The 23,236-nt window shown below is 36.7% G+C and overlaps 1 protein-coding gene across 2 annotated transcripts; it reads left to right on the top strand.

Annotated features, from left to right (window-relative positions):
* Positions 1–9,156: 9,156 nt before the first annotated feature.
* Positions 9,157–13,335, top strand: LOC126629403 (squamosa promoter-binding-like protein 7). Of its 2 annotated transcripts, none has more exons than XM_050299438.1 (3): positions 9,157–10,120; positions 11,668–11,786; positions 12,659–13,335. In XM_050299438.1, the coding sequence occupies exons 1-3, from the start codon at positions 9,447–9,449 to the stop codon at positions 13,093–13,095; spliced, it is 1,230 nt and encodes a 409-aa protein (XP_050155395.1). In that variant the 5' UTR covers positions 9,157–9,446; the 3' UTR covers positions 13,096–13,335. The 2 variants fall into 2 exon arrangements, with proteins under 2 accessions (XP_050155395.1, XP_050155394.1); XM_050299437.1 differs by having other exon boundaries at positions 9,160–10,120; positions 12,611–13,335.
* The last annotated feature ends 9,901 nt before the right edge of the window (positions 13,336–23,236 follow it).

Raw genomic sequence — 23,236 nt, 5'->3', positions numbered from 1 at the left:
TCCAAGATTAGAGTTGGAAAGCACATGTGCCATATGAGAAAACACTGGTCGAGAATTATAAAATCTAGATCCTTGATTGAATATGCCTTTACCCTTGTTCTTGTTCCCATTATAAGGTTTAAAACCTCCAGTGGCCACCTGAGATTGACCATGATTAGGAGAGAAACCCTGAGACTGAAAAATAGCCCCTTTTGTGTAAGTGGAACCTGTGTTAGCAATCATAGCTGTCATAAGAGGAGTATTAATTGAATTTTCAACAATTGTTTCCTTTGCAAGTAACTGTGATCGAAAATCTTTTAGTGAAATCACACTTTCACGTCCCCTTATAACACATCTAAAAGTGTTATACTCGGCAGGTAATCCATCCAAAGCAAGAATGACAATGTCTTCATCCGCAAAGTATACCCCAGCAGCAGAAAGATAGTCCCTAGCTTCCTTAATGCCATGAAGATATTGAGATATCGAATCTGAACCTTTTTTAATTGTTTGCAAATTAGATTTCATCTAAAAATGCTAGTCCTAGATACAGTGGAAAATTGTTCCCTTAACCTAATCCACATATCCTTGGAGCTAGTGCTACCAATCACACAGGACATAGCAATAGGTGACAATGTTGCAGTAATCAATTGCATAATAGCTCTACCATACATTTTCCATACTATATATTCATCAGTCTGAGAAGAAGAAAGATTAACAGAAGAATTGATACCAGATTCGCCGAAGTTCGAAACATGTTAAGATGGACAGGAAATCGAACCATCTACATACCCTATGATTCCATTTGCTTTCAAGCAAAAGTTGCATCTGAAAGTTCCAATTGAGGTAGTTTGAATCATCAAGCTTGACATTAACCGACGTAGAAATAAAGAAAATAAGAGTCGTAATTGGAGATTGAAGCAGCTGAAGTTGCGAAGCAGTCACCATTGTGATTTCAAGATCAACTTGTCAGTGAGATAACAAACACTAGGTGTGCAAAATACAGAAAGTATCGATCAAGAAATGAAGATCGACACAAAAACCCTAGAAATTTAAGAGAGCAAAAATTGGAGAAGACAAAGTATCGAATCAGAGAAAGAACGCGATCTAAATCAGAGAATGCGAAAGCAATAGAGGATCAAAACTTCAAGCGTAAGCAACAATGGCAATTGATACCATGTTACGCTATATCAAATGATCAAACATATACTGTAATCTTGTATATTGAATCAAGAACAGAAGAGATAGAGAGAGACTAGAGAGAGAAGCTAGAGAAAGAAGAAGAACTAACTGATATATTTCTTAATGAATACGTCATTACATGAGATAGTCTTATATAGAGCTGCAGATAACTAACTAACTAACTACTACAGTAAGATTATGACAAGTGTCACAATCTAAATAACTATATTTTAACAAATTTTAGCTACGCCCTTTGGAATTCGATTTTAATTTCACTTTGTTCCCTATAACTCAAAAGTCATCAATTTACTCTCAGTTATCAAAATGCGTTTCACTTTGCCCCCTGCAACTCGATTTTGATCCTAGTTTGCCCCATGAAACTTGAAAATCGTCAATTCGATCCACACTGCTTAGATTTGCAATTTCTTATGTGGGTTTGATTTGTAAAGAATATCATACATGCAAAAAGTCAATAAAACTAAGGTCGTTTAGTCAATCAATTATAGCAAGTATGTCAATTGAAGTATTACAAACCGTCTATCTAGATCTATAGATACAATTATTAAATGAATAACTTTGGTTTTAATTGATTTCTTCCCTCCTTCCCTTTTATATATTTCATATGAAATAGTCTTTTCGCAGTGAAAGGTCTCAAGTCTATCTTCTCTTTTAACTTACTTTTACCAGCCCAAATTTTGTATTTTCAGAAAAGAGGATGAATATTTTTTTTCTTTACGATACGATCATATGATATGAGGTGTTTATGCATTATTGTTAACTTTGATAAAGATTAAAGTAATCAGCTCAAACTACTCTATAAATGAGGACTTTGCAAATTTACTACTTCAGTTATTGGACAAACTAAATATATACAATAATGCTATTTAGGGTCTAAAGTTATTTGGGTGGTGGCTGAGTGTTTAGTTGAGAAGAAAAAAATTTATGTCACGGATGTACATACATTTTGTTTTTATCTCTCTCATCATATATGATGATTATGTAATAACTTGATAAGTGATGAGATAAATCACCAAAACTAAAGAATTGATATACATGTAAGAATTATTTGAATTACTACAAGCAGAATTAGAAACAAAAATAGAGGAAAGAGATGCATATGGTTGTACAATATATCTATCTGTTGATCTCAAATTAAATTCTCGTCCTTTAAATCTAAAATATTATTTTGAATTCTCGTACAATAATTAGACAAAATTCTCCTAGTAAACTTGAAAAACATGGTTTGATGGTCCCCTCTTATACCTATAATATCACCCTTAAAGATGAACAAAGGTATGGTCCCGCACTACTACTTGCTAGTCTTCTTCATCTCTTTTGTGATCTTTCTTGGTGTTTCATTAAAAGAAACAACGTAGCCTCATGCTTCCCTTGCCTCGTACACACCGCTGCATTGCATGCCCATCTAGAGTACATTCCTTTTGAACCCTGGTTTTCTTTGGACACGTGTAAAGCACCCATTTGGCCAAGTAGACACAGTGATAATTTCCGCATCATCTCTCTTCAATAAAATCATTGAAAATACGATTTTAATATTCTGTATTGCATATCGTACGTCCCTCAAAACGAAAATTGCATATTGTGAAAATTTCAAACACATAACTAAATTGTTAAAAAATTGACAAGGAGTCAAAATAAGAAAGAAATAAGATAAAGAGCTGACAAGTTCCATATCTTTTTTCTTTTCTCTTCAACTACAAGTTCCATATCTGCTCATGGCAGTAATTAATAAGTGCCCAAGAGCTAGTACCATTTTGGGCAGCTGTTCAATATCGTACGTCGATCCGTTGCTGTTACTACGTTTTCCTTGAATATCTGTGACGATTGATGTCTGGAATTTGGTAACTGATCAATTGTGTTGTTACGTTGAGAAGAGAAACCACATCGGAAATTCACATGATTAATTACACAAAATGTATAAATAGTCTGTATTGAGAGCAATAAGTTCAAAACCTTTTCCTCCATGATCCATCTCCATGCCTGAGAACCCGTAGTGGCCAAAACCTAGGGTGGGGAGGCATAAAAGTACTAGTGGAACTAAATATTTATCTTTATTGATTCTCTATTCTCTATTTATTTGCGTGTACCCAAGAATACGTAGGTTTTTTATTTTTTATTTTTGTTCGGACAAGAGTACGTAGGTTTAAAAGAAAATATTGTTGGATGCAAGTTCAGTTTTGGAAGGATTAAACTGAAAACTAGAAGGGTGCATACTGCGTAGCATAACTGACCTTGTTAATATAGATCCATATGAACGTAATATTAACAAAAACTTTAGGCTTATTTTTAGGTAAGCCCCCTTGATTTCAATGTTTATCTCACTTTGCTCCCTATAACTCAAAAGTCATCATTTTACTCTCTAGAACTCAAAATTCGTTTCACTTTACCCCTAGAACTCGATTTTGATCCCAGTTTGTCCCCTGAAACTTGAAAATCGTCTCTATAAAAGTCAAAATTTGCTCCCAATTACCTTAGATCTGTTAGTTTCTTAAGTAGGTTTGATTTGGGTGAGTCAGGCTAATCAATTTCTTTTTTATTTTTTTCATCTCTTCAATTTCTTTTAAACTTAATATTCTACGATTGTTGAATGTTGAAGCATAATGGGGATTTATAATCAAATTTATTGCACATGTGGCATAGTTGAGGTGTTGGGTCTCATATATATGTTTTAGGAGGTGACCTTTAAGTTTTAGGGAGAAAAGAGATTACACAAGTCAAAATGGAACAAATTTTGAGTTTTAAGGAGTAAAGTGGTGACTTTTGAATTATATAGGGTAAAGTTAGATTAAAATAGAATTTCAGGGGCGTAGCTAAAAATAAATTAAAATTTTAACATAAAGGACAAAGTAAGATGAAAATTATGTTTTAAGAGATATAGTGACGCATTTTAAATTTAAAAAATAAGTGATATTTTAAAGACACAACAAACAATAAAATAACTTCTGCTAAATGAAAAAGAAAAAGAAAACACAAAGATTTGCTTGACTAAACTTTGGTTTCGAAACCACCATTTTTTCAGCAGAACACAGTCTTCCAAGTTGAAAATATCTTTCTGACCATTCAAAAAAAGGCCGAGGAGTGGTCACAATCAACCAATTTGGCGGAGCACTTGGGGATAGATCTTGGAATTTTGGGATTAGATCATGAATCCCAGTTCCCACTATCATCGACGACAACCAACGTAATAGCATTGGCCTACCCAAATTTAATTTTAAACGTCACGTTACAGTCCCTGTTGCAAAGTTGAAAAACTTGCAAGTTTAGCTGCTGAATTCATCACACACTGGGGGCCTACTGGATAGAGGTGTGTTTCTTTTCAATCCAAAATAATGTATTTCAAATTGTTTTATAAGGAAGTGAGACATTGAATCCTAAGCTTCTATTATTGAGTCTCGCATCATATACCATTTTCCTTCACACTATTATAATGTGTGTCAGAAGCTTATCATGTTTAGGGATGACAACGGTTCGGTTTGGGGACGAAAATGCTATATTCATCCTCATAACCACGAAAATTAACCATATTTATAACCGCAAATTAATCATTGGATATTATCCATGATCATACCCACCGGGTAACGGATTCCCCATCAGTTAACGGATATACCCATCTTTGTCAATACAAAAAATATATTCGTTCAGTTGAGACATTATACGTTAGTAAATATTAATTTCGTCATTAAACATTTGATGTATAAAATGATCCAATGAATGGATCTTGTTGATTTGAGTATAAAAATTAAAACATTGATGATGTTAGCTTGTCTTTGATATCTCCCATAAGCACCATTGAGTTCGCACTGATTTTGATTCAAAACTTTATTTTCTTACACAATGCAATTTTTGTATTCTCAAGGTAATGATTTGGTGAATAATGGACATACAAATACATATGTGTGTGTATGTGTGTGTATTATATTATATTATTTACTAATGGATATACAAATACATACATATGTGTGTGCGTGTATTATATTATATTATATTATTTACTAATCGGGTCGGATTCGGTTATGGATACGGTTTGGGGACCTCTATAACCATATCCAAAATCATAAACGAATAATAAACGGTTTTTCCCCATATCCAGAATATACTCAAACTTCCATATCCAAATCCATTTCATTCGAACGGTTATCCACAATTATCATGTTTGACAATTAGAATTGTCATTCCTAATCATGTTGGATGTAAAGTGAGGTATATTCATAACATTTTTGTGCATATTTTCTTAAAGATAAAAATACGATTGTGGTTTATATATATATATAAGTATCCATGTTATTAATTGCATAATAATAACCAAGCTAGCTCTCATCTTTGAGGGCAACCTTAACCGCCACTGTAGCGTCACCATTTAATAATTAATGCATTGTTATGATGTGAAGAAAAAATTACATATGACACATTGAACTATGACATTACATAATGGTGAACTTGTTCTATATAAGTCCTCTTCCTCAAGCTTTCATCGCCAAATTCCTAACATAATGATGACAGGTGGTGATACTTAATTTAAGAAGAGCAATATCACTAAATCATAAATTAATTGATCAATGTGCGAAGGTTTAAGGATAGAGAGAATGTATTGAACAGAAGAGAGAGAGAGAGAGAGAGAGAGAGAGAGAATGTTTGATTGGGGATATACACATGAATTCTATTTTATTGCATGTGATATCATCATTTCTTAGACCATTAATGCGGAGAGATTTTCTCACACAACTAAGATTTAGTTTTAATAACGTAACTGTGTAAGATACTTGTCCAGTGTTTAAAAGGTAAAATATCCGTCCAAAAAACAACAAAAATATTATTCTTACCATCTATATGTATCATTTCTTTAATGAAAATGGGAGTCACATGTCTTAGTAGACTCTACTTCTAGTCAGTGGCGGATCTAGGAAATAATATTAGGGGGGTGAGTAAGAATAGTGTGCACACTGCGCAATTTTTTTTTTACCAGAAATAGCATGCATATCGTCATTTCATCAAGTCTTAGTAGGCCTAAAGTCATTTGGAAAGACATATTGCACACCTATTAATGTATGCAAAGGGTAGCACCCAAGGTATCTATGGACATTCATCGAGTCTTGGTAGGCCTAAAATCAGTTGGAGGGCATGTATGAAGCCAACTCAATCTTCAAAAGTGTAGCACCCAAGGTATCCATCCATGGACATTCACCGAAGTTCGGAGGGTCAGCACCCAAGGTATCCATGTTCACCGAAGTTCAAGGGATCAACTAACCCCCTTGCCCTCAATGCATCCGCCACTACCTCTAGTATAGAGATGTTACGAATGATGGTAAAAATATGATAAGTGTAGCACTACTCAAAAAACAATTGACGGGTGATGGTAAGTTAGTAGCATAAGAGAATATCTCCTTAATATGACTTTCACATTAAACGTCTAGCTAACATTCAGTCACATATAAAAATAAAAAAAAAACATTCAGTCACATATAATTATATATAAGTTGGTGAATTTTCACATAATCCATTTTACCTCACACATACCATTTCAGTTGTTTAATAGTTTTTTTTTAATGTAATTTTATATAATTAAGGTGGTGATTTTTAAGAGATGTACGTAATCAATCTTCATCTAACGGTCCGATATAATTCATGTGAACACATGTACGTAATCAATCATTGTATAGCTGTCGAGATGATGATTATATTAAATACATGTAAGTCTTTTTATCCAAATTCGATTTTTACATTCATTTTACCTCAGACACACTCTCAAAAATTATTAAACAATTTAAATGTGTGTGAGGTAACTATAGAATTATTTCTACGATTAACGGCGTTATTTTAGCATTTCTTAATTATAGATTTTTTGTTTTATTAGGAAGATATTGTAATATCCCAAGCTTACAGGGCCGGCAAAATTGAAAGTATAAACCTTGTAATTGATCATTAGCTGGGTATATGAAGAGTTTACCTAATTTCTAGTGTCGTGTTTAACGAGAGAAGGTCCTTGTTTCTCATATTATTCTCCATCAAAATGTGTTCGGTCTTTGTTTTATTTTTTTAATTTTGGTCTGACACGTGGTGCATGCATTTCATGGTAAAAATATGGTACAAATTAGCAGGGGCTATGTTTTGCTTTTTTAGTTCAAATAGTAGATGAAATGACCAAGGAATGATCGGCACCTCCAAGATTATAATGGCACCGGTTTCTTTTGTTATTTATTTCTTGTCTTTGTGTACCTACTTCCTCCTATAGTACGGGTTCGGTTAATGGGAAAGTGGGAGGGTGCAAATTATCATTCTTACTTTTTGTTCTTTGCATTTTATGGAAAAGGATTTTCGTCGAATGTTTTTCTTAAGAATTCTAGAAATCCTGTGATCTTACCAATTCATTGTATATTATACGATCAGTTTTCATCAGATACTATTCATATTTAATTTTAAATTTTAAATTTTGAAATGATTTCTAACCGCACGATGTACGATGAACAGATGAGATCACAGGATTCCTAGAATCCCTAGGAAAGGATCCAGCGAGGATCCTTTTCTCCATAAGGCGACTCATCAATATGGTACCCGTAATAGTGCATACAATACACCCCTTTGTGGTCTAACCTACCACACAAATAACAATACACTGGCAGTCGTTCTTATTGGAGAAGAACCCTAATCAGGCCACCCCCTTCAGAAGCTGGTAGGCGAAATTGTATACCCCTACACAACGATTGGAATACATTAATGCTCACCTTGATACGGATAAATTCACCCACGTACTTACCATCCCTATCAAAATCTACCGCCACTAATCTCCCCATTGCCGCCCCCAGTTCCTCCCTCATTCACTTTGGCATAAAGGCCGAAGACAGCCCATATACACGCACCCAGAACACTTGTTCCTGTAATGTGGAGTCCACGGGCACATCTAGACCCTTAACCTCCGCCAAAATCAATAGGGTTTTACTAAAGTACCAAGGATTACCACGCAACACACACTGCACTTCAACCTCCGTATTAAAATAGAACAAAATATGATTGTCCCTAATTGCCATAGCCTTCGCACCCGTCATTATGTTGGCTCTTGGCACCCTTCACGACAACACTTTGCCATCCAGGAAGAACTTGGAACAGCGCAATCGTTCCGTAGCCATATCACTAATCTTCACCTCCAACCCCTCTTGATCATTCAATTGAAACATGGAGTAAAACAGCCGAAGAAAACTCTCCATGACAGCGTCGACCAAGTTGCCACCATCGTACTTTCACACATAACCCTAACTCTTTTTTTCCTCTCACACAAAGAGACTCGGAATTAATCATAACTAACTTTTTTCCTAGATCATTATTTTATATCATATGAGTAAACAAATCAAGCATAAATAAAGAATAAAATTAAATAAAAAGTAATGATGTCTATACAATCAGTGTAAAAAAAATTAAAAAATTAAAAAACATCTAAAAAGTGCGAGTTTCATTTCTACTTATCATTCTAATTTGTTGGCTGTTGGCACTAGCACCAACAAAATAACAAACCAAATGCTTTCGGGTAATGCCCAACAATATATGAAAATAGTAATATTAGGGAGATTAAATTTATAAATAAAATTTACAAATTAAATAATGTGTTACTAATATAGATGAAGCACGTCTGTCAACGTTTAAATAATAATTCAATCATCAACTTTTATATTTTTTACTTTTTAAAATTTTATTTACAAATTTAATCTCTTTAACATTACTCGTTTCAAAATATCAAAAGATGTAGGCTCCCACTCTCGCTCTCTCTAGTCCAATCACAATTTTAACTCTCTCTCTCTCTCTCTCCCCTCACTCCCTCTCCCTCATTCATATACTGATCATAGCAGGACTCTTCAATCAAATCAATTTCCAGAGCATAGCAGCTGGCTCCACCTTTACCACTATTCCCACGTGCGCTCCCACTCCCTCTCACGTGTCACTCAATTGGCTTTCCCTCCATCTATCTATGTCTGCACTGCACCAACTTAATTTTGCAGGCTTTTTTGTATTGGCACCTTAACCCCATTGGTGGAGAACAAAGGAACCAATAGGAAAACAACCCTTCACCTCTCTCTCTCTCTCCACCCCTTTCCTCTTTTATACGTGATACCCAGCAGGAAGAGCTGCATCCTGCTCCTCCCCCCATTTCTGTGACAATTTTCTCTGAGCTCAACTCTTTGTACCCAATAGTTCCACCCAAAAAAATACAACCCCCATTACTCCAATCAGAATTAACACACTCACTCACACGCAGAGAGAGAGAGAGACTGTGGGAGATAGAGATGGAAATAGGTGGGAACATGGACATGTTAAGCCATGATGTTAACAACTTTAGCAGTAGAGGGCAAAATGGTAGTAATAACTCACAACTTCCTAATAGTTGGGGTATATGGGATACTACAACTACTAGTCATACTACTGCTGCTCCCACTAACAACAACAACCACGTATTGTACTCCACGGCGGCTACAGCCGTCACTGTTGCCGCCATCGGGGAGGAGGCTTCTAGCTCTTCTACCACTGGTGGTCACGCTCTCTTCACGGGTCATCCCTTGCATCATCAGTTCTCTAATATGTACAGTTGTTGGGCAGATCATGGAGGCGGGCCCCACTTCCACCAGGATCCACACCTGATGTGCTTGAAGCTGGGGAAGAGGCACTACTTTGAGGATCATGGAAATCATGCTCCGCCTCTGGATGAGCGGCACGTAGCGGGATTCCCAGTGGGAATGATGAGCAAGAAAGGCAAAGCAGCGGCAGCAGCAGCGCAGTTGTATGGTGCTGCGCAGCCGTTGGCGTTGAAGGTGGTGCCACGGTGTCAGGTGGAGGGGTGCCACGTGGCGCTGTTGAACGCGAAGGAGTACCACCGGAGGCACAAAGTGTGTGCGATGCACTCCAAGGCTTCCAGGGTCACCGTCTTGGGACAAGACCAGCGTTTCTGTCAGCAGTGCAGCAGGTCAGTAGTAACTCATCACCACTGTCTACTCGGTTTCATTCGTATCCATTTTATGCATGGAAAACTGAGAAGAAGAATCGTCTTTTAAACAGTTCAATTACATATCATTAATTAAATTTTTAGATAAAGTTATACATTATATTATTAGAAGCACACTTTAATATATTAAAATTACCCAACTACTACTGTGTATTAAAAAAAATTAAGTATAAGGATTTACATATGTTTCCATAATATGATCGTTTTAAATTTTAATAATACTCCTTCAAATTTGTGATTCCTAATCGAAAACTTTGAACCAATCCCTTTTTGACATACTCCAATTTTCATGCACGTTTTAACTTTTAAGAGACTGCCTACGCTTCAAGTTAAACTAGTTTTGTGTCGGTTGTTACACTAAATTTAGTCCGGATGAGGGAGACTTTAATTAAATTTAAAATATTAAATAATATAAAAACTCACTCTTTGCCCTCTCTTTTAGGCCCACCCTCCATCATCCAATGTTTAGAAAAATAAAAAGATATTCAGAGTTTGTGAAAAATAGCTAGTAATATTGAAAATGCAAAGTTAAACTGAGTAGTCAAAATAATTTTGTGAGTCAAACTAATTCAATTAGCAAAAATATAGCTAGTGTTATAAATTGCTCTTGGTTCTATTAACTTTTATAAGTGATTCTTTCTGTTCAAGTGATTCTTATGGGTATGGTAAATGATATTTTGTATAAAAAAATTCATAACTAAGTGGCGTTTGAATGGAGGCATTCCAAATGTAGGGATTTGGCTAACATTAGAAAGTTCCAACTGTCGTGTAATACAATTCTTAAGAGTTCTCATATGATTGGAGTTTAGAGATAAAACTAAAAACGTGCGGGTTGATTTGTAACACAAAAATTAGATTAAAAAAAAAAAAGTGTTTTAACGAAACATTCACAGTACTATTCACTTTAACGAAAAATTACATTTTTACTATAAAAAGTCACTCATAGTACTATTTACTTACAATATTTTTTTGTTTTTTTTATTAAAATTTAAAGTTTTCAAGCTATTTTCATTAGTTTTTCGTATAATAAAAGAGAGATACTATAATGAAAATTTTAACATTGGTTCAAAGACCATCGTCTGGAGTCCGAATAAGCAAAATAAGGTGTATAAACAGAAGTTCTGTTTATACACCTCACGGAAAGCCTTACTCTAAGATCGACCGGGTAAACTTAGTCTTGAAAGCGGGTGAATTCGCCTTGGCGAACTTAAAACAAAAAATACTTCTTAACTTAATAAGTAGTTGAAATCAGACTATTTAGGAAAAGCGAGCAGGGAAGAAGAAGGAAGGGGAAGGAAGTGACATACTTCATGTACCCGCTGTTGTCGTGACTAACTCGCCTTGGGCTTAAGCCAACTCTATACACAACTCTTTAACGTTGGTGTCCAAAAATATTCTGATCTTCAACAATTTCACTTAAAAGTCTATAACAACTATATTAAAAAGAAATATGATGAATCATATTTTACTTAATTAAACTCTAATGGTGGTTAAATTGTTTCTTATAGGTTCCATGTAGTGTCAGAGTTTGACGAGTCGAAAAGGAGTTGCAGGAGGAGGTTAGCAGGGCACAATGAGCGAAGAAGAAAGAGCTCTAATGATCCTCTTGCCAGAAGCTCTTCTCAAGGTGTGTATATTCATCCTTATTACGTTCTTTTCTTGTTATTTTTGTGGTTAATTTTTCATTTTGGTAAGTAAAAGTAGGAGAGTATAGATGCGTACAGCTCAAATGGTAGTTTTTTTATTTTTAATTTTACCTTTCAGGATAATATTTCTCTCATGCTCAGTAAGCAGGAAAGTCCTCATTCTCCACTAGTGTTGTATCCTCGTAGTTTGAATTGTTCATTCTTTTTATCATCAACTAAAGGTTATCATTAGAAAAGTTCATATCATCTGGAGACCGTTATTATGACCATCGATTTGTTCGACACATATGAATAGTTAAACAACCTCCAAATGGAATGAATTTCTAGAGAAGATGATAAAGAGAATATATGGTTTTAATTATGATGTTGATACAGTGAAATAATGCCACGTTAGAGGGAAATTAATGAGGACTTTTCTCTTTACTGGGAATGAGAGAAGTATTATCTTGAAAGAAACGGTAGTTGTTTTGTTTTGTTTAGGCTCATTGAATGTTTCTAACACACTATATAGTATTTTACATTGTCATTTGTCATTAAGGGTCTAGTTTTTCGCCAAAAGAAAAGAAGACTATAGTTATAAGTAGGTTTCCAAAGAGTTGGACATGGTAGGGATATAGCTCTAATTGTAGAGTATTTCAGTCCAATATTTACAGCAGAAACTCCAGCTCACTGAAATTTTGAGATTAATTCATCTGTCGATCGAAATCCTGTTGCTAATCACATGATGCATCTCGACCCGCAACATTTATCTTTGTGTACTTACCCGCATATTGATAACAATGGAGATTTCTTAATTTGTTAACAGACAAGAAGTTGATGACTGGGAGGTTTCAATACCTATCTTCTATGACAGGACGTGCTCTCTCTCTTCTGTCATCCAAGACTACGCTTGACTCTTGGGTATCTACATCTGATCTCTCCTCAAGGTCCAGCACTGCACTTCGTGAGCTCATTGCAGAAAACCGCGCCGCCAACTTGGCTCGCCAGCTCATGTCGTCGGACAGAAACTGGGACTCATCATCCCATAACAACAATGCAACAGAAGACTTGTTTTGTGATCATGGACAATCATGGTCTAACTCACTTGAGCCCCACCAGCACCAGATGTTTCCTGAAAATCAACATGGTTGGGACAGGTTCCATGAAAGTAGTGGGGCGCATTTAACGCTCGATCTCAGGCGGCCTCCGAGTCAAGCATACGGATTTATGTCTGAAAGGGCCAAAACAAAGGCTGAAGAAGATCAAGAGTGTGACTTGTGGAACTCCTTTCAGGGAACTAGTGTGGTCTAAATTTGAAATTTTTAAAAGTTAGGTGATTCTTTGGTTGCTTTGTTTAGTGTGATGGCAATTAGCCAACTGGACAAATTAGGGCAGAGTTTTTTCAGTGTGACGGCTGGTAATATCTCGTGGAATAACGACATGGTGTTTTGGCAAACAGTTTAAATTCTAAACTATAAACTTAGCATGTGTTGTAATTTGAATGAATTTCTATCATATCGTATGACATAGCGATAAAGCTGATTCATTGTAGAGTTGTATATTTCCTTCATTTGTTGATGGAGATTGATACATTTTACTCAGTTTCTGATACGCTAATTATTAACACTCAAACTAAACCTTGCAGAAATAATCATAGTACGAGTAAATAAGGATGATTCTATTTCGGGGTTAAAAGGGCTGCTAATAAATAAAACTAAACAAATAAGTAAACAGACAATTGGGGTTTTGAATCTATTAAATATAGTTAAAATTCAAATTCAAATCAACAATTAACCAAAAGTAGCGTATTTAGGAGCCAATATACCCTGTATTGGGCATACTAAGTAGCATGGCCCACCAAAAGCCGTGTGATTCAAGTTGTTTACTTGCTTTGGCACGACCATTTAGGGCACTTAGGTCGAGATATGATGTCTTGTACTGTACAATACATCGCCTTACTTGTCGTAAGGATTTTGTGCCTACAAGTACATTTTTCCAAGCCTACTCATTGGGGAATTGAATTTCTATATCATCCATAGTAAAGATACTAAATGACCCTCTTTTCACAATGGATTCAAGGGAACAATTGTGGACTCAAGAAGGAGTGTTACAGTAATTTCGTTTGGAGTGTGATTGTGTAAATCCTAGTAGATTGATTATAGGAATCCTATATTCCTATGAGATCTAGAAGATTTCCTTGTACAACTCGTATTACTTGGAAAGCAAGTTTCTCCTTTCCTTATTAGTTTAAATAAAGGCACAAGGCATGAGGAATATCACTCATGAATTCCTCGAGCACTTCTCTCTCTTCTCCTTGCTGCCGGTTCTCTCCCTCTCTTTTTCCCTCGATAAAATAGGCCTAGAACAGAACACATAGTTTATACTTTCATCACCTTCATCTACTCCATTTATATCTCGTTGCAGAGTATTTGTTGAACACCCTCAATTATGAGTGTCTAATGTAACAGTCCAAATCTTGTACATAAATTCCTTAACAAAATCTCATCAAGAAATCCATCCATTCAAGTCCCGCACCAACGTTGCCCAATGTCAATTCTACACCTCAGAACTTCGTACGTAATTATATAATTAAGGTGGAGTCATATTTGCATGACTTGATTCGCTTTAAACAAACAAACCACTATACATGCAAGGACAAGCCAACTCATCGTCGACAAATCACGTTATGCATCCAAATGGACCTTAAAGTAAATCTTATTTTTATCCTCGTCGACATATGGAATGATCATCTAGATTGTATCAGGTTGAAATTGGAGTCAGCATGCACACCATGTCTGCAAGACATCAAGATTACACACATTTGGCAAAGACAAGCAAAGCTTTTAATCATTAATTATCTTCAGAAACCCTTCCTTCTCATCAAAGTCCAAGACCAGCAACTCCAAAGTTGACAAGGGTCGTCCTATACTTACTAATACTGGCATACATGACTAGGCTGACCAGATGTTTGAAATTTACTAGTGGAAAAAGTGCATAGAGAGCTTTGTACATGCATGCATGGTGTCTAAATAGTGTAGCCAGTGCTTCAATATAGCATCCGTAGCCAACTACTTTCCTTAGCAAGGGTAGTATAATCACCAACTTTTTTCCCCCACATTAGCATGCAACCGAAACTCTATAACAAGAAGATCAAAAGCTTGTTAAAAACAAATCCTAAAAGGTTTTAAAATGAGTACCCAACCATAATTAAACAAGGAAACACAAAGTTAAAATTTTGCCTATAAGGTTTGTGTTGAGAATGAATCCCACGTTGATGAGAGGAGAGACCTTGCATGTGCTTATAAGTAGTTGGGCTACTTCCCATATTGCCAATTGATTTTATGGTGGAACCTCAACTTTCTTCTTGGTATTAGAGTAGGTTGTCCCATGTGTGAAGCCCTACGGCCACACGTGCTCCACGTATTAGACTTGAAAATTCGTCAAACGTGAGGAGGCATGTTGAGAATGAATCCCACAATGATGAAAGGAAGGACCTTACATGTGCTTATAAGTAGTTAAGTTACTCCCCATATTACCAATAGGTTTTATGGTGAAAACCAACTTTCTTCAGTTTGTATAAGGACAATTATAGAGACATTTTCAAGAAGATTTCAACTCTAAAAGGGTCTTTGCAAATTAGATCTCAAAAAATTATAACAATGTAGACCTATTGCGAAGCAATAAGTATATGTCAAGCACTTTGTTGAAAGCTGAGCTCACTAGGAACCACAAGATTATAAAAACTCTTAAATTGTATTGGGACAAAGAAAACAATGTCCATGGGTCTAACTGCATCACATAATCACCGTAATGACTTTGTAACACCAAGTGAAGCAGATCCAATGGTGCGAAAATTAACTTAACACACAAATTAAACCCTCTTGTTGTCAAATTGTAGTATAAATGCAAGTAGGGATCGTTCTAAACCGGGGATTATGAGGGCTTGCTAAAACCTCTAAACTGACTTAAAAACATATAAACAAAGTTAAAAACACTAAACTAGACTCAAAGAACTTAAAACAAACTCAAAGGACTCAAAACAAGCTAAAAACACTCAAATCTGCCTAAAAACACAAACTGGGCAGATTTGGACTCTAACACACTTTTGGGACACCTCAAAACACAAATCAAAACAGATTTTGACTAATAAAACACTTTAAAGTAAAGGAGGTTTTGGTTTTGATGAATTTGAAAACAAAACAAGTAAATAAGAACTAATGAAATCTGCACGAATTTGAGTAAATTGAATGGATGGAAGGCTAGCTAGGAGGTTCTTCTCCACACATGACATACTTGCACATAAACCAATTTTCAGTTGTTTTTTCGATCAATCATGAAACTCAACACCCCAGGTTAATTAAGTCCGCTTAAATTAACCTTCAAGTTCTCCTTAAGTTATTGAATTGGATGGGAAAGCGCATACAACAATTCAAGCATTCTTCAAAAGTTCTTTACGTGAACAGCACAATAAAGATACAATCAAAGATCATTAAGCATTATGAAAACTATAAGTATTGACGAGGCATTCGTTACTATGATGAGCATGAAACTCCTGCCAAGAATTTATTTAACACGATCGTTTATAAGCGACCTCCACTACTTATGAATATAAGTTTGTAACTATTAGGTGAAACTCCCTTATACTCTAGCATCATATTCATGCATGCAAACTAAGTGTGCACTCTTAATAAACATACAGGAATAAGTTATCAATCAAGCAGTTAAACAAATTGAATTCACAACTTATGAAATCACAACTGAAGGTAATCAAATCATATTGCAAGCATGAACACGGTTTCGAATTCCCCCCTAGCTAAGGGGGGTTTAGTTCCTCATACTCACAAAGTAAAGATAAACAAATTTAGACATTGAAAACAAAAGAATGAAAACACCTAAAAACGCTCCAACAATCCAACTTGAATGGCAAGCACGTCCAAGGGTCCTCATTCTTCTCTTTGTTGCGGCACAAGGTGTGGTTTGATGGATGAGTGGTAAATTATGGTGGTGGATGGATATAGGTGAGTTATGGTGAAGGGCGGATGGGTGGATTGTGTTCTCTCGGCCAAGGAATGAAAGTGTAAGTGTATGGAGTTGTGAGATGTGAATGTAGTGTCTTTTGATGGATCTTTTTCTCCCCTCCAAATTATGGTGAAGGATGGATGTATTTATAGGCTAGGGAGAGAAGTGTATGGAGTTGTAATGAGTGGATGTAATGGGTGTAGTGGGTGAGTGTTGTGGTAATGAGTGGATGTAATGGGTGTAGTGGGTGAATGTTTGGTAATGAGTGGATGTAATGGGTGTAGTGGGTGAGTGTTTGGTAATGAGTGGGTGAGTGTTTGGTAATGAGTGGATGTAATGGGTGTAGTGGATGGATGTTTGGTAATGAGTGGATGTAATAGGTGTAGTGGATGAATGTTTGGTAATGAGTGGATGTAATGGGTGTAGTGGGTGAATATTTGGTAATGAGTGGATGTAATGTGTGTAGTGGGTGAGTGTTTGGTAATGAGTGGATGTAATGGGTGTAGTGGATGGATGTTTGATAATTGTAGGTCAACACACTTGCACACAAACATGCTAATTTCTAGCCTTCAAATCTTCAAAAACGTCCATCCTCATGTCTCCATGCTTGCACTATCCAATCTTGGCCCAAAAATGCTCCAAATAGCACTTTGTCACTAACTTTGTTATTTGAACCTACAAACACACGAAAATAGCTTAAAGTAAATGCCAAGAAACAAGCTAACTAAGTTGCATAAATATGCTCCTATCAAATTCTCCCACACTTAGCTTTTGCTAGTCCTCGAGCAAAACAAAAGAAACAAAACGAAACAAAACAAACAAAACAAACAAAACACAACCTAACCTTCCAACATTTGCCTCAGTGATTTTCAATGAAACATGACATGCCAAAGATCACCACTTACATAGATTTAAGCATTCCTTACCCTCAAGCATACTTAATCATAGTCACCATTCACTAGCTCACATTTAATCAATTAAAACAACATTTTGAATATAGTAACATGCTTTAGAGAATTTCCTCAATTCCTTACTAGATACACTCTTATTTTCACATAAGAATTTCTGACTACACTCCCTATACTAGGTATATGTGAGAAGATTGATGTAAACATGAAAACTAGTACTCACATATGTTTTTCAACAAAGAAGCAATTTCTGGAATTATTAATTCATGTATATATATGATCTCATGAATGGAATGCTACTACTTAGATGCGAGAACCAGTGACACCATATGCTCATATCAATTTCAAACTCCACAAATTGAAACACACAACACTCAAGATTGAAGTCAAGGGTTGTAACAAGGCTTGGGGGTAATGGCTTACAAAGAAAGGATAGGAATAACAAACGTTCTTAAAGTGATAGCAAGCAAAGTAATGGAATCGACACTTGGAATTTACTTTAGAATCCAAAAATCAACTTTTAAACACAAAGGGAAGATTCATGCAACACTTAGGGTCGAATTCAATGCTTTGGACCCTTTCTTCAACAAACAACACTTTAGAGCTCTTTCTCATAAATTTTTCAACTCTTTTCACAACTTTTCTTCTTTTCATTCTATTTTCCACCAATTTTTCTTTCTCTTTTTCTTTTCCTTTTCCTTTTCTACCCGTGCCTTATGAAGGACTTTGGCACACACACACACAAGAATCACTTCCCCCACACTTGTTTTTCTGCAAAAGTTCAACAAAAGGAATTCCTTCTAAATTATGCTTTACTATGCTTCAAGAACAAGGGTATGGATGGTCCTAATCTAGGCTAGGTGAGGATAGTGTGGGTAACAAAGAACATAGGCAACACAAGGCTCAACGGGGTTAAACTTAAACACATAATGAAATAAGGGCACAGCAATTTGGCTTTGGTGGTCACTACACAACTTCATCTTGAATATGTGTTATGCAAATCAATAGCATGCTTTGAATGAAATAGGCATGAGTTCTAGCATTTGGAACTAAATGATGAAACGCCTTCTAAGTAGCAACCAAGCAAAGAATAATGAGATCATGCAACGACTTTAGAAAACAATGATGCACAGATTATTAACTCTCCGAATAAATGTTTAGGCTCAAGTCTCACAAGGTTGTAGTGTTCATTTGAGTTCCTTCCTTCAAGCATGTTACAAAAACTGATTTTTCCTTTATGATTGCATGTGAATTCATAAATTATAACCACAACCAAGCATACACCAAAGAGTAAATCAATTTTCATCCATGTTTATAACTCTCTTTTAAAAATCATGTAATTAAAAACCAAATCCTCATCATTGTGTTGGAAGGTACCCTAACACACAAATAAACACAAAAAAACAACTCTTTTTGGGTTTTTCAAAACAATTTTTTTTTTCAAATTTTTATGAGATTTTCGGATTTTTAAGTCAAAACACACTAAAACACTCCTAAATAGCTTAAAAACAGCAAGGAACAACACTAGAAGTAATGAGTGATAAACTCCTACAAATTTCATGCAAAACAACTTGGTTACCCCCCCCAACACTTAAATCAAACATTGTCCTCAATGTTTCAAGCATAAACTCACACAAAACAAGCAAACAAACAAACAACGAATAAACATGACAAGTATGGTAAAGTAAAACCCAGACAGAGTAGAGTTTAAGAACGCAAATCTGGTTTTGAAGATAGATGATCTTGGCGACTTTCCACAGCTTTGATCTCGAACTGCTTTGGAATTCTGAGCGAGGAATATGAGAGTTCCTTGGTTTCAAATCAGACTCCTTCTGCTGGGTTGATTTGATTGTGCAGTCTGCATTCTTCTCTGCTTGTTTCTTCTGCACTGCAGGCAGGCAAGAGGTAGAGGTGTCGGTCTGTTTCTTTCTTCAATCTTTCCAGGTGCCCACCTCTTGCTTTCTTTCTCCTTGTCCCTAGCTGATGATGAATTGGCAAATTGTCTCCACATGCTTCGAGGTATCATTTTCACTTCCCTTATCTGTTCCTCAGGCAGATGTGGTAGACGAAGAGGAAGCATAAGATGATGAAGATGAGTACTCGAAAGCAAGGCTAGGTAAGCAATCAGGAAGGGGTTCCAGGCAGTCGGTTCTAGATCGGAAGATTGATACCAAGTGCTGGCTGATTGCTCTCTTTCTCTTTGTCCCAAAACAACGACAAGGAGAAGGACATGGAGAAAGCATGATATGAAATACTCTTGCTTTCAACTTTCATGATATGAAATACTTTTGCTTTGGATGAGTTGTTTGCAGAGGTACCCTAAGGAATAAGGAACACTGAGTGACTCGAGATGGTTTGTTGGAAAGGCATTCTCGGAAAAGAAAAAGGGTTATGTATGTCTGCCTTGCAATGGAGGGTGAAGGGTGACATTTATAGGAATTAATAACCGGTACTATTCTTTCACTCTTGTCAGCAACCGTTGGATGATTTAATAGTAAACTTCATGTGCTTTCTACTTCACAAGAGATCTTCGACAGATTGCCCGTAATTTTCGTAAGGCTGAGTATGCATGTGACAAACGCTGACACGTCTGGAAAAGCAAGTGCCTCTTCAATATCTGGAATCGGCCCTTCAAAAAACTACCCGTGATTTTCGCAAAGCTGACTCTGCATGTGAGAAATGCTGACACGTCTGGAAAAGCAAATGCCTCTTCGATATCTGGAATCGGCGTTTCGACAAACTGCCCGTGATTTCCGCAAAGCTGACCCTGCATGTGACAGATGCTGACATGTCTGGAAAAGCAGATGCCTCTCCGATATTTGGAATTGGCGCTTCGACAAACTGCCCGTGATTTCCGTAAAGCTGACTCTGCATGTAACAGATGCTGACACGTCTAGAAAAGTAGATGCCTCTCCGATATCTGAGCTTGCCTCTTCGATCTCTGAAATCCCGTCGAGTGCAGAGGTTGCATGTGACAAGTGCGGACAAATCTGGAAAAGAATATTGGCCGTGGTTTCTAAGCAAGCCCAACTTTTGAGAAAGCTAGCACCTTTTCAATTTTTGAGTTGGCCTCTTCGATTTCTTAGCTCGCCTCTTCGATCTCTGAAATCCCGTCGAGTGCTGATTTTTATAGAGGTACGCAGGACGTTCAAAGCACACTTGAATTTCTGCCTGTAGAAACTCCATTCTTGCACTTCTACGATCTTGACTTGTCCGACCTCTTCTTTCTTTAACACCTCTAAAAATGTCTGGCCCCTTCGACCGTCGTTTTGACTTGAACCTTGGTGAAGAGGTAGCCCTGCCTTCTCCAGACAACATATGGCGCCCATCCTTCATATTCCCTACTGGTCATCTTACCGTTGGGGATTCAGTGATGAAGAATGATATGACAGCTGCGGTGGTGGCCAGGAACCTTGTCACTCCCAAAGATAACAGACTACTTGCCAAACGGTCTGATGAGTTGGCTGTTAAGGATTCTCTGGCTCTAAGTGTGCAGTGTGCAGGTTATGTGTCTAATATGGCCCAACGCCTATTTGCTCGAACCCGTCAAGTTGAATCATTGGCGGCTGAAGTGATGAGTCTCAAACAGGAGATTAGAGGGCTCAAGCATGAGAATAAACAGTTGCACAGGCTTGCACATAATTATGTTACAAACATGAAGAGGAAGATTGACCAGATGCAGGAATCTGATGGTCAGATTTTACTTGATCATCAGAGGTTTGTGGGTTTGTTCCAACAACATTTGCCTTCATCTTCTGGGGTTGTACCATCAACCTCTGATGCTTCCTTCTTCTGGGGCTCCGCCGACTGTTGAGGCTCCGCCGACTACTGAGACTTCTCCTAAGCAGCCTTTGTGAAGGCTCCCTCTTGTAGCTTTTTTTTTGCTTAATGTTCCTTTTTTTTATGAATATAAAAATACCTTGCATAACTGTCAGTATTTCAAAAATAAACCCACACCAAAAACAATTAAACAAGCAACAAATAAAAATGACAATCATGACAAAATAAAACTACAGAAAAGGGAAGGTTTTTAGAAACGCAAAACTGATTGTGGAGCAATTCAAAAATCTTCCTTATTTGAATACATGGGTTGCCTCCCAAGAAGCGCTTGCTTTAACGTCTTCCAGCCGGACGAAACTTCCTTCTAAACTTGGATAGGGCCTATAGCATGGAATTGATCCTTGAATGGAAGGCGATACTTGACGTGATCTGGAAATGGTTTAAATTCTAGTGTAGGTGCCTGAATCATCAAAATCAGCAAGTTAGTATATAATAAAATCGAAATTGGAGAAGATGGCTTACTTGCTTGCTCCAACATAAACTCAATTACGAACACCACATCTTTGAAGGTTGCAGGGATATAGGACTTGGTCAGATTTGGTGTTTTGAGAGCTATGACTTGTCCCGTGTCATAAAATCCAACTTCTTTGGGAATTTTCATCTCAAGTGTATTTTCTTTGATGAATTCTAGACATTCCCCATCCGCTTCTTGCTCTTGATTCTTTGGAAAGGTTTCGAATATGCCTTTCTCACCTTTTTCTTCCTTGGATTGCATGATCCTGCAAGGAATAAGGACATTTGGTGAAACGGGGTGAGGACAAATTGAATGTAGGTTTACCTTGGTTGTAGTGGACGACATAGATGGCATATGGGGTTGCGGCAAGGGTGGTTCTTCCCTTGCCGTGGCCTTGTTATTCTCTTATTCTTCGAGCAGCAGCTGTTCATCCATGTTTTGGCTTGGTTTGGATGTCTTGGGTTCACCTCCAACCTCCATAGCACTTCCCAAAGTGATAGCATCATGGATTTCAAAATCTTCCTTCAAATTTTCAATAGTTGAGTTGGAGAGTTCACTTTGCTCTTGAATTTGTGCCATGAACTCCATAATCTGCCCAACTTGCTTTTCCAATTCTCCCGTCTTATTGGTTTGATTTTGCATCTCTTTGTTTCCATTTTCTAGTTCAAAGAGGTGAGTAACTTATTAAACATATCATTATCCAAAGACGTACCTGAATTGAATTGGGCAGATTGTTATGGTGGCTGCATAGGTCTTGAATAGAATTCCTCTTCTTGCTGCCAATACCCATCTTGTTGGAATTGTTGAGGTTCTCCCCACATGTAATCTGTATAATCTCTCCAATCGGAATTGTAAGCATTGGAAAATATGTTGTCCCATGATTGGCTATGGCCTTGATAACCTCAAGCATCTTCATTCGCAGCGAATTGAGAACATTGATGAGTTGGATATCCTTGCCCATAGGACATACCTTCTGTAGGGACACTTTGCATTGTGGTCCTTTTGGCATATTGTGACAATTGAGAAGTAAGTTTCGCCAATTGAGCTTGAATGGTAGCAAAATCCATGTCTTACTTCTCTAGGACCTGAAATCAAGGAAACAAAACTAAATCAAATATCATAAGTAAAAATAAAAGACACAAATATAAACAAAGTCAGTGACTAAAACAAAAGACATGAAAAAGAAACAACGGGGGATTAGCAAAGTTGCTAATCCCCGGCAACGGCGCCA

Source organism: Malus sylvestris, chromosome 7, assembly GCF_916048215.2.
Source record: "Malus sylvestris chromosome 7, drMalSylv7.2, whole genome shotgun sequence".
NCBI lineage: Eukaryota > Viridiplantae > Streptophyta > Magnoliopsida > Rosales > Rosaceae > Malus > Malus sylvestris.
This window is presented reverse-complemented; position numbering and strand designations above follow the sequence as displayed.